The following is a 13,242-nucleotide window of genomic DNA, read 5'->3' as shown; positions in this document are numbered from 1 at the left end:
CAGTTTTGTTTTTAACAAAAGGTACAAAGAACCAGCCAGAAGTAGAGGGCACAAAGGGCAAGGTCTGGGAGTGCTGCAAACATGAAGGGGCCCTCCAGACATCTTAGTATTCAAAAGAATAAGCTCTCAAGAGAGCATCAGTGTATAGGGTTATTTATTTTTTGGATTTTGGTTTCATTATGGAGGCATGATTGAGTGAGTCATTGCCCAGTGCCCAACATGATTCAATCTCCAGCCTCCTTCCCCTCCCAGAAGTCAGACTGATATCATGGGGGTTCAAAGTACCAACCCTTTAGTCACATGGTGGTTCTTTCTGGCATGGCTAGCCTCCATCCTAAATCATCACATTAGCAAAAACTATAAAGGGGCAAGTTGTGAGTCATAAACTATAGTTATGAGCTATCAGGTATGGTTCCAAGGGCTCACTATGAATAACAATGACACTCCTTCCAGGAATATAGAGGGTTTAGAAGGTTACCACTTGAGAGCCATAGACTAAGTCCTGCCAAAATCTTTATTACACAATTAAAAAAAAATTTACAATGAAGTTCTGATTGTGAATTTAGAATTAATGGCTATACATAGTTGGTTCTTTGTATAGAAAAGCAAAGTATGCATCTTCTCCCTTTATGCAAATTTATGGGGGGCAGTGGGTCCCTCATTAGAATTATAAAGCTTTTGCTCATTTCTTGTAAAGTTTATTTTTAGGATATTTTCCCTCTTCATTGTTGTTGTCAACAATGTTCAGAAGGTAACTTTACCTTCTGAAGTTATTTTTTGTGCTTTCTTTTTTTAAAGATTTTATTTATTAATTCATGAGAGAGAGAGAGAGAGAGAGAGAGAGAGAGAGAAGAGGGGCAGAGATGTAGGGAGAGGGAGAAGCAGGCTCCATGTTAGGAGCTCCATGTGGGACTCAATCCCTGGACTGCCAGATCATGACCTGAGCCAAAGGCAGATGCTCAACTGCAGAGCCACCCAGGCGTCCCTCTTTTATTGCTTTTTAAATCGATTCTAAAATTGCAAAATGAGGGGCACCTGGGTGGCTCAGTAGGTTAAGCATCTGCCTTTGGCTCAGGTCATGATCTCAGGGCCCTGGAATTGAGTCCTGCATCAGGCTCCCTGCTCAGCAGAAAGTCTGCTTCTCCCTCTCCCTCTGACCCTCTGCCCTGCTTCGCATGCACACTCTCTGTCTCAAATAAATAAAATCTTCTAAAACATTGCAAAATGATACATTCTTACTTGAAAAAATAAGTATACCAGTAATCTCCTTTCTACATAGCTTCTACATTCTTTTATGCACCTTTTTTTTATGTAATGATTCATTTCTGGTGTTTTGCAAGTAACAACATACACACAATTCTTTTTAATGGTCACTATGGTTAGCTGTTATTTTTATTACTTTTGCGACATTTCTTGACTAATTTTCCAGGTTTTCTATTCTTTTATTTTATTCTTTTTCAGCATAAGTATTCTTTTTCAGTATAAATCATTGAACAACTTGATTTTCATTACAATCTTCAGTTTAATATCAGGTTGTATTAATGTTCTCAGCCATGATTTTTTTGTTTAACATTTATTCCTTCTTAATCTCTTTTGGTTCTCTTTTCTCAAATATCTTACTTAATGTTAGAGTGCTCTAGAGTTCATTACTTGCTCCTTTCTCTTCTCTTCTCTTTATCTACACTCATTCTCTTGGTAATGTAGTCTCTAACTACCATGTATATGCTGTCAATTCCTAATTTAAAATCTCTAGTCCAGACCTCTGTCTTAAACTCAGTTTCATGGGTCCTGCCTGCCTTTTCAGCATTTCCATTTCAATGTCTAAAAAACACTTTATTATTTTCAAAACTGAATTCCAGATCTTCCATGTCATTCCACTTAAACCTGCTGTACCCATGGCCTTCCCCATCACTGTTTTTTTTTTTTAAGATTATTTATTTATTTATTCATGAGAGACACAGAGAAAGAGGCAGAGACATAGGCAGAGGGAGAAGCAAGCTCCCCACAGGGAGCCTGATGTGGGGCTTGATTCCAGAACCCTGGGATCATGTCCTGAGTTAGAGGCAGACACTCAACCACTGAGCCACCCAAGTGCCTCCTCCATCACTGTTGATGCTAATCCATCCTGCCATTGCTCAGATCATAAACTTTGAATGCTTCTTTGTCTCATTTTTCTGTTAAGTTTCATAACCAATCTGTCAGGATATTGTCCTGGCATTTCCTACAAAACATACCTAGAATCTGACCATCTCAGTATACCTCCATTGCTAGCTTTCTGGTCTAGACACCCTCATTGTCTTCACCTGGATTACTACAATCATAGATCCGCTTGCTTCTTCTCTGTTCGCCACCTTTCAATATTTTTATTAAACTGTAAATGGATATCACTCCTCTACTCCACAAACACTTCAGTAGTTCTCTGTCCCACTCAGGAAATCATATAAAGTTTAAGTATTCTTATCTTTTATCTCTTGACCTCATCTCTTCCTACACTCACCTTCCTGCTATTCCTCAAACATGGAAACATGTTTCTACTTTTAGGCTGTTTCCTTTGCCCCAAATGCCCTTTCTCCATATATCTAAGTGACTAACTTCTTCACTTCCTTCAGATCTTTGCTTAAATGTTAACTTGCTAATTATTCCTACCTCTAACTTTGCCAACATTCCTAATCTCTTTTACCCTGCTTTTCCTTTTCTGTAGCTCTTAGTACTTTCTAATATACAATAAAATTACTCATTTAGCATTTATTTCCTATCTCCCCAAAGAATATAAGGTCCACAAAAGTAAGGGTCTTTGTTTTGTTTACTATAATATCAAAAGCATTTAGAAGAGTATATGGCACAAGGTTCAATGAATATTCTTGAAAAAAGCAACTATAAGAATGGAGGTTATTTCAGTGCCTATATTTATGCATACATGCATAAAATTATAACCAAGTCCATCCACCTCCATAATTCTTTATTTACTGGAGATTTACCTTACTGACTTTCTTATAATTCTAGTCATTCCTTCTCAAGTTTCTTTGTGACCTATTTTGTTTCTTGCAAACATCAGAACTTAAAAAGCCAATGTTCTTGTGGGTTTTATCTATTAAATTCACATAATCCAGGGATCCCTGGGTGGCGCAGCGGTTTGGCGCCTGCCTTTGGCCCAGGGCGCGATCCTGGAGACCCGGGATCGAATCCCACATCGGGCTCCCGGTGCATGGAGCCTGCTTCTCCCTCTGCCTATGTCTCTGCCTCTTTCTCTCTCTCTGTGACTATCATAAATAAATAAAGATTAAAAAAAATGTTTAAAAAAAAATAAATTCACATAATCCATTTTTTGAATGCACTTTCATAAATGTTCCTTGTGGTACATGATAGAGGAGACCGTTTTTTTAATTATTATTTTTCAGGCTGGGAATCTATGTGTGAGACTGAAGAACTAACTTCAAAGCAGGACATCTATGAAGCACAATCATCACAAAAGATAATAGAAAAACTTACAAGCTATAGCCTTGAGTATTCTAGTTTAAGAGAAGAATGGAAATGTGAGGGCCATTTTGAGAGACAGCCAGTAAGTGAGAAGGCATCTTTCAAGGAAGAGACAATCACTGATGAAGAAGCCCGTATTAATAGAAGAGCACAAGAATATAACAAATCTTGGGGAAGTTTCCATCCAAACACATTGCTTCATACACAACAGATAATCACCAAAGAGGAGAAAGTACATAAACATAATACACATAAGAAAAGCTTTAAAAGAAATTTAATGGCCGTTAAGCCCAAGAGTATCTATACAGAGAAGAAACTTTTGAAATGTAATGACTGTGAAAAAGTCTTTAGCCAGAGCTCATCTCTTACTCTTCATCAAAGAATTCATACTGGAGAGAAACCATATAAATGTATAGAATGTGGAAAAGCCTTCAGCCAGCGATCAAATCTTGTTCAACATCAGAGGATTCATACTGGAGAGAAACCCTATGAATGTAAGGAATGTAGGAAAGCCTTCAGTCAGAATGCACATCTTGTTCAACATCTGAGAGTTCATACTGGAGAAAAACCTTATGAATGCAAGGTATGTAGGAAAGCCTTTAGCCAGTTTGCTTACCTTGCTCAACATCAGAGAGTTCATACTGGGGAGAAACCTTATGAATGTATTGAATGTGGGAAAGCATTTAGCAATCGATCATCCATTGCTCAACACCAGAGAGTTCATACTGGTGAGAAGCCTTATGAATGTAATGTCTGTGGGAAAGCATTTAGCCTTCGTGCATACCTTACTGTACACCAGAGAATACATACTGGAGAGAGACCCTATGAATGTAAGGAATGTGGAAAGGCTTTCAGCCAGAATTCACATCTTGCTCAACATCAGAGAATTCATACTGGAGAAAAACCTTATAAATGTCAAGAATGTAGGAAAGCATTCAGCCAGATTGCCTACCTTGCCCAACATCAAAGAGTTCATACTGGAGAGAAACCCTATGAATGTATTAAATGTGGGAAGGCTTTTAGCAATGACTCATCCCTTACTCAACATCAGAGAGTTCATACTGGAGAGAAGCCTTATGAATGTAACGTTTGTGGAAAGGCTTTTAGTTACTGTGGATCCCTTGCCCAACATCAGAGAATTCATACTGGAGAGAGACCCTATGAATGTAAAGAATGCAAGAAAACTTTCAGGCAGCATGCACACCTTGCTCATCATCAGAGAATCCATCTTGGGGAGTCACTCTCACCACCCAATCCAGTCAATCACCAAGTCCTCTAGACACTATCTCATAAATATTTCCAGAATTTATACTCTTTTCTCTCTCTCTAATGTTGTTGCCCTAATCTAAGATTTATCTCACTTGGATCACCATGCTGTAGCTTTCTAACAGGTCCTCCTATATCAACTTTGGTCCCCTTAAATTCATTTCCCACCATACCTCGAACTTATTTTTTTCTTTTTGAGTATAAGAATACATCACTGCCTCCATTTAAAACTTTTTTTTTTTTTTTTTTGGTTTACTGTTGTTCTTAAGCTAATATCCACAGTCTGAAAATTGTCTATGAGGCACTTCATTATATGATTCTTATATACCTTTTGGCCTTATTTTATTCCAGTCTCCTTATCTGAGCACTAGGCACTTCCCAGGACTAAGAGCTTCGATTCTGGAAAATCATAGCTCTACCACTACTGTGGCATTGTGTGACTTTGAGTAATTTGTTTGACTTGTATAAACCTCAGGGTTTTCTTTAATTCTTAAAATAGGGATAATAAAGGATACTGTATTGTAGAAATGTGATTATTAAATGAAATAGTGTCTGTTGTAGATTGATACATATTAAGTAATAAATTTGCATGTAAAGTGCTTCACATAGCACATCAAATATAGCAGATATCCAATAAATCGTAATAGCTAACGTATTGAGTGTGTACTATGCATCAGGCACTGTTCTACATACTCAACATATATTAGCTCACTCCTCTCACAACTAGAAGAAAATTCCTAGGGGGACAAAGTAGAACATCCCTGAGAGGCAGCAGGTCAGAATTGAGAAAACCCCAAAATTTTAGAAACATCAGTGGAGTCTTCATACTCTAGATAAGTAATCAATATAGACACATGTAATAGAACTATTCACACCTTCAGCCAGTTTCAGGAAGTTTCTAAAGAGAGTTGGATAAACTAATCAACATAAAGAAAATGAGGATTCACTGAGAATACAGAACTCACATTTACATCAAGAAAAAAATAGAGTATCACAACTAACTGCAAAAAAACAATAAACATAGAAATTCATACTATCCCATAAAAAGGCACCAAGCCCAGGCAATTGTATTGGGTGAATTTAGGTAAATTTAAAAAGCATTTAAATTGCTTCATACCACAGAAAAATTATAAAGTTTGTAAATTTTTAACTAGTGGTTGTAAAATTGAAACCAAAAGTGAACTGAAGGAAAAAAGACAAATATATATAGGCTTTCATATATTTTATATATTTCAAATATATATATATGCTTCCACTCATTCAGTGAATATTGAGTAGCTACTGTTTGTTGGAAACTGTTTTATATATGAGACAATGATCCATACTAAGATTATGTCCTCATAGAGTTAAATTGAAGTTCAAATGCTGAAATTGTTTATACTTAAATATAAAACAATAGATTTTCTAGACCCAGCAAAATGAAGAATAATAAACTGAGGAGTATCATATAGTCCAGGCTCAAGAGACTCAGGATAATAAAGTTGTTATTACCAATTCACAAATTCACTGCAGTTAGAACCAAAATTCCTCAGGTCTTTTTGCCCTTTAATTTCACAGCTTTGTTCTGAAATTCATGAAGTGTGAATTCTTAAGAGCAAGAAAATTGTTGAATCTGACCTATATGTAGAAGTTCTGCATATGATAAACATGGTTTATCCCTATAGAGAATGGATGGAGTTGGAGCTATTAGAATATTTGTTTATATCCATCACAGTAAGGGATGTGCAAATAAAACCACAGTGAACTCTTTCAAAATCATCACTTTGCCAAAAGCATCACAGAGCCAATTACTGGAAACATGTGGAGCAGTAGGAATGTTCATACAGTGCTATTGGAAGTAGTTGTATTTAGGATAATTTAGCAATATCTAGTAAAGTTGAAAATGTGGATACTCTCTGACCCAGCAGTTCCATACTTAAACCTCTTATAGTCTGTCCTCATGTGTTTAGGGTGATGTACATGAAAGTCTATTTCAGCATTATTTGAGAATGAAAAGCTTAAAGCAATCAAAATAACCATTAAGGTGGATATAAGCTATAGCCCAAGTTAAAACGAATGAAGTAGAGCTACTTCTATTAACATAGATAAATCTTAATATTAATGAAATTGAACTAGGGAGTATTTTGTATGAGATGGTACCACTTATATAAATTTTTAAAATACGCAAATTAATGCTATGTGTATTTTCCATGGCTAAATATCATAGATTTATTGTTACAACAGTCACAGAAATAATAATTAAATCCAAAACAGTGGTGACATCTGGAGGGGGAGAAAAATGAGACTGAGAAAAGGAGGCAAAAGGGAGATAGCTTTTAATCATTTATTTCTTTAAAAAAAATAAGCAAATATGGCCAATTCTTAGAAATTGATAAAGCTGGTTGTTGGTTATAGGTAGGTTCTTATTCTCTGTATCAATTTCATAATAAAAAATAAAGAACAGTTAAATAATTGCTTTTGTCAGGTTATTTCCTTACTATATACTTCAGGCATGCCACTGCTGTTTGCATCCCTATACATCATCCTCTTCAAAGAGAAGCTGACACATAATTGATTTCAGATGCAATCACTGTTAGCAATTTGGTGTATCAGTGTTTTGACAATGACTATATTTTTATGGTTTTATAGCCTACTTATTACGTGTTTTTCCCACAACAGTGTTTTTCTCCCTCCCCAGCTTTATTGAGGTATGACTGACAGATTAAGATGGTATATATGTCAGGTGTTCAATGTGATGTTTTGACATACACTGTGAAATGATGACCACACCAAGCTAATTAACTGTCACCTCATATAGTTATTTGTGCGTGTGTGTGTGTGTGTGTGTGTGTGTGGTGAGAATACCTGAGCTCTCTGCAAATTTCAAGTACACATTATTATTAACTATAGTTACCAGGTTTTACATTAGGTCTTCAGAATTTACCCTTATAATTGAAAGTTTGTACCTCTTGATGAAAAATCCTCCTTTCCCCCAGTCCCCAGCCTCTTGTCCACCATTCTATGTTACTGTGAGTTAAACTTATTTTTTACAGTCTGTGCATGAGATCATATGGTATTTGTTTTTCTGTGTCTGGCTTATTTCAGTTATCATTATGCTCTCCATGTTCATCCATGTTTTTGTAAACAGCAAGATTTCCTTTGTTTTTAAGGCTGAATAATATCCCAGTGTGTGTGTGTGTGTGTGTGTGTGTGTGTGTGTTTTCCTTTATCCATCTGTCTGTAGACACTAAGGTTTTTTTCCATATCTTGGCTACTGTAAGTAATGCAATGAAGATGGACATGCACATAAGTTTCAGATCCTGACAGCATTTCCTTTGAATATATACCCAGAATCCGTGTTATGTAGTAGTTCTATTTTTAATTTTTTGAGAATCCTACATACTGTATTTCATAATGCCTATACCAATTTACATTCCTACCAAAAGTTTACCAGGGTTGCCTTTTATCCACATCCTCACCAATAGTTGTTATCTTTTGACTTTTTGATAATAGCCATCTAATAGGTATGAGGTAATACCTCTTTGATATTTCTGTGGGTTTAGTTAGCATTTCCCTTATAATTAGTGATGTTGAGCATCTTTTCATTTACCTGTTGGCCATCTGTATATCTTCTTTGGCAAAACATTTGGGTCCTTTGCCCATTTTTGTTATGCACTTTTTTTGCCATTAAGTTATATTAGTTCCTTATATATTTTGTATATATGGAATACAGAATCACATTTCACATATCTGTTAAGGGGTTCATGTTTTCTCCTATTTCATAGATTGCCTTTTTATTGATTGATTCCTTTGCTTTGCAGAAACTTTGTAGTTCCATTGGTTTATTTTTACTTTATGTTGCCTGTTCTTTGGGTATCAAATACAAAAAATCATTGCCAAGACAAATTTCAATGAGCTTCTTCCCTATGTTTTCTTATAGGAGTTTTCTGGTTTCAGATCAACATTAAAGTCTAATACATTGGGCATCAATTTTTGTGTATGGTGTAAGAAAAAGTCTAATTTTAATAATTTACATGTGGATAACAAGCTTTCTCAACAACATTTATTAAAGAGATTATCCTGTCCCCATTGTATTCTTGGTGCCTTTGTCAAAAACTAGTTGATTGTATATGCAGAAATAAATCCATCATTTTTAACATTTACAGAGCACCATTCTGTATGCCCCATGATTTACTAATTTCCTGTTGTTTCCAGCTTAAATGTCTAGAATTTTCATAGGCCAGTTACTATCCTTTCAGAACTTTTTCTCAAATGTGAAAAGGAGATAATTCTACTTTTGTCATAGAATTGTATGAATTTATCACCACATATTAAATGCCTAATGTTAGCTCAAATGCTTAATGTTAGCTGTTATTAGTATTCTATAAGATGTATGGGATCAGCAGAAAGGGAACTGGAAAGGGGAAATGGTGTGAGATCATTACTGTAGAAACAGGAGAGGGATCCCTGGGTGGCGCAGCAGTTTAGCGCCTGCCTTTGGCCCAGGGCACGGTCCTGGAGACCCGGGATCGAGTCCCACATCGGGCTCCCGGTGCATGGAGCCTGCTTCTCCCTCTGCTTGTGTCTCTGCCTCTCTCTGTGTGACTATCATAAATAAATAAAAATTTTTAAAAAAGAAAAACAGGAGACTGAAATCCACTTAAGTTAGTATGTAGCATACAGGAACAAAGACATGTAGTAACTCCAGATTAAAAGATCTATGCCTAAATTAACTTAGTCATTATGTTTATAATCAATATCCAGCAGAATTTTTATTTCTTAATTTTTGTAAAGATTTTATTTATTTATTCATAAGAGACAGAGAGAGAGGGAGAGACATAGGCAGAGGAATGAAGCAGGCTCCTCATAGGGAGCCCTATGCAGGACTCAATCCCAGAACCCTGGGATCATGCCCTGAGCCAAAGACAAGATGCTCAATGCTGAGCCACTCAGGCATCCCAGAATTTTTATTTTTGATGGTTTACAGTTTTTTCACTATATTTTTCTTATTTATAAGTCAAATGGAAGCAGAAGGAATTAAAATATGAAAGATATTCTTTACCACTGTCAGAACTCTATGCCTGCATGATTGAGAATGTTAACAGGAAACAGGATGGCAGAATGGAGAACTTATCTATCCATCACACTCCAACACAGGGAGCGAAAGTTAGTAAAAACAGTAAAAAAAGGTTATTGCCCTCCCCTCATTTCTGTTACCTCATTAACAGCCTTTAGATAGAGATGCATAACTGCATCCCCATATTTTTATTAAAACATTTTCAGGGGGATCCCTGGGTGGCTCAGCGGTTTAGCGCCTGCCTTTGGCCGGCATGGAGTCTGCTTCTCCCTCTGCCTGTGTCTCTGCCTCTCTCTCCTCTCTCTCTCTCTATGTCTATCATTAAATAAATAAATAAATAAATCTTTAAAAATTTTTTTCATAACTGTATTTTCCAACTTATTAGGGTTTTTCATATATTCTTTTATTGTATATATCTTTACTTTATCTCATTGTGTCTCATTGTGTCCCTTGACCCTTCTGTGTAGTTGGAAATCTCTTGTATATAATTTTGACTCTCCAAAAACTTAATTATTAATAGCCTACTATTGACCAGAAGCCTTACTGATAGCATAATCAGCCATTACATATTTTGTATGTTACATTTATTACATACTATATTCTTACAATGAAGGAAGCTAAAGAGAAAAATGTTAAGAAAATCATAAGAAGGAGAAAGTATATTAACAGTACTCTACTATATTTATCCAAAAAAACTGTAAGTGAACCCATGTAGTTTGAACCCATTTTGCTCAAGGGGTAACTGTGCTTCATTAGTCCCTTAATGAATTAGCTTTTGTCTGTATTAATCTATTCTTGTGTATACGCTTTCTTTTTAGTTCATTAATTTTTAAACTTAATTTTATTTCCTTTCTTCTATTTTAAGTTTTCTTTAGCTCTTTGGGAAGAGACACTTCTGTCAATTCTGAATGGGCTGTTGTCTATATCTAGGTGTGTTTGTGAACAGATGCATACACTGAAGTCAGCAGGCTTGGACACTGCTGCTGCGCTTTCCAAACTAATCCATCCCTTGATTATGGATTGAGTCATCTCCTACTTCAGCTTCCACTAATTCTGGTTATTGAATACTCTTAAGGGTTTTAATACACTGTGATGGCTGAAAGTCTGAGCTGCCATTTACCTCTTTAATTTTTTTATTCGTTCAATCTCTCAAAGATTTGTGAGTAGTGATATTTAGCTTCTTGTTTTTGAGCATAATTCTATTTCCAACCACAGCCCTTCACTTTCTCAGACAATCTAGTTTTACTTTCTGACCAGTTACAATTATATTTTTTTAACTACTTGGTATTCCACTATTTATTGTACATTATATTTGTTTCCTTCAGAGCACTTCAAAAGTTGTATTTTAGTATCTATTTCTTTATGAGGCAGCTGGTCTGAAATTGAAGCCTTCTCTCTCCCTCTCTTTCTCTCACACAGAAAAAGACCTTTGTGTATTCATTGAGTCCATAGGCTTCTCACTCCAAGGTGATTTTTAAATTTTAAATAAGGGTAAATCACAGTTTAAAACTTCCAGTAGGTAGAAGTTGGTTGAGCATCTGCCATCGGCTCAGGGCATGATCTGAGAGTCCTGGGATTGAGTCCTGAGATGGAGCCCTACATCAGGCTCCCCCTGGGGAGCCTGCCTCTCCCTCTGCCTATGTCTTTGCCTCTTTATGTGTGTCTCTAATGAATAAAATAAAACCTTAAAAAATATAAATAATAAAAAAATAAAACCTCCAGTAAATGACTATCAATATATTTCTCCTGATCTCAATAGATTCTCATAAAGAACCCATACACTGAAAATTGCCCATACTCAAACACACAGACAATTATATATGGGTTATAATGCTAGTCTGATAAACCTGTGGAGCAAAGGAAGGGATGTGCAATTACTAGTCAGATTCCTGAGTTTCAATGGTTTGGTGCCATGAAGAAGAGATAGGCAAATTCATTTTCTCTTTTAATATTATAATAATGCTGTGAGAAAGGGATTTCACCTCCCTATGAAACAGATAAAGAAAAATCTGAGGCTCAAAGGTGTTCATAAAACTTTAAGATCAATTGTCAAAATGAAATACCAGAAGTCTGGTGGAAAATACAGTAACAAAATTATTTTACTGCTACCACTATTTTTTTGAGTATGATAGGATTATGTCAAGGATACCAGAGGATATTGGAATAAGGACAAAGAATTATACAATTCTTTGACCTGTATTCTTATAAATGGATAATCAGCAAACTGGTATAAGACTTGATTCACACTGTTTTCTTCTTATCTACTTTTATTAAGATATAATTCACAGGGCAGCCCGGGGGGCTCAGCGGTTTACCGTCGCCTTCAGCCCAGGGCGTGATCCTGGAGACCCGGGATGGAGTCCCATGTCTGGCTCCCTGCATGGAGCCTGCTTCTCCCTATGCCTGTGTCTCTGCCTCTGTGTGTGTGTGTCTCATGAATAAATAAATAAAATCTTCAAAAAAAAAGATATAATTCACATTCAGTAAAACTTGCCCTTTAAAGAATCCAATTCAGCATTTTAAACACACACACACACACACACACACACACACACAGTTCTGCAACCAGACCTTGGCTATTACTAATCTACTTTCTGCCTCTATGAACTTGCCTATTCTGGATATAAATGGAATCACAGAATATTATCTTTTATGATTAGCTTCTTTCCACTAGTATAATGTATTCATGCTGTAGCATGTACCATGTAAATTCATTTTCCTTTAAAAAAAAAAAAAACTTCATTTTTTTAGAGAAGTTTTAGGTCCACAGCAAAACTGAAAGGTAAAACTGAGTATCCCATATATCCCCTATCCTCCCACATATGCAGCCTCTCCCATTATCAATATCCCCCCATTACTAATATCCCCCCATTAGAGTGGTACATTTATTACAGTTAATGAATCTTTACTGACCTATCATCACCCAAAGTACATTAATTTACATTAAGGTTCACATTTTTTTTAAGGTTCACTTTTGATTTTGTTCTATGTGTTTGAATAAATTTATGATGACATGTTTTTACCATTATAATATTAAAAAGAGTAGTTTCAGTGCCCTAAAAGTTCCCTGTGTTCCCTTTATTTATCCCATGCAAATTCATATATCAAATCCTAATGCTCAATGTGATGGTAGTTGGAAGTGGGGCCTTTGGGAAATGATTAGGTCATGAGGGCAGAGCTTTCATGAATGAAATTAGTGCCCTTAGAAAGGAGGCTGTAGAGTGATCCCTTGCCTCTTCTGCCATATGAGGACAGAATAAAAAGACATTTTTCTATGAACCAGAAAGTGGGCCCTACTAGACACATACAACCTGCTAACAACTTGATCTTGGATCTCCCAGCCTCCAGAACTACAAGAAAGAAATTTCTGTTGTTTATAAGCCACCCAGCTATGGTAATTCTTATAGCAGCCCAAGAGGACTAAGACAAATCTCTTATCAAAT

General features: G+C 36.1%; 2 protein-coding genes across 7 annotated transcripts in view; one reads left to right on the top strand and one right to left on the bottom strand.

Annotated features, from left to right (window-relative positions):
• The window catches only part of LOC112928477 (uncharacterized), a 166,922-nt gene that overhangs the window by 86,611 nt on the left and 67,069 nt on the right, over window positions 1-13,242 (bottom strand). The gene's annotated exons all lie outside the window — the stretch shown is intronic.
• ZNF570 (zinc finger protein 570) overlaps window positions 1-13,242 on the top strand; it is a 45,723-nt gene that overhangs the window by 25,181 nt on the left and 7,300 nt on the right. For 5 of the 6 annotated variants that reach the window (XM_072752236.1, XM_026010275.2, XM_026010274.2 and 2 more), the window contains exon 5: window positions 3,399-7,194. The exons of the other annotated variant lie outside the window; for it this stretch is intronic. In XM_072752236.1, coding sequence (XP_072608337.1) covers window positions 3,399-4,756 — 1,358 coding nt within the window. In that variant the 3' untranslated portion in view covers window positions 4,757-7,194. Of the gene's footprint in view, window positions 1-3,398; window positions 7,195-13,242 lie in introns of those variants that run through there. 6 annotated transcript variants of the gene reach the window in all.

This window comes from Vulpes vulpes, chromosome 1, assembly GCF_048418805.1.
Source record: "Vulpes vulpes isolate BD-2025 chromosome 1, VulVul3, whole genome shotgun sequence".
Classification (NCBI taxonomy): domain Eukaryota; kingdom Metazoa; phylum Chordata; class Mammalia; order Carnivora; family Canidae; genus Vulpes; species Vulpes vulpes.
Note: the sequence above shows the minus strand (reverse complement) of the source record. Positions and strands in the feature narration are given on the sequence as shown.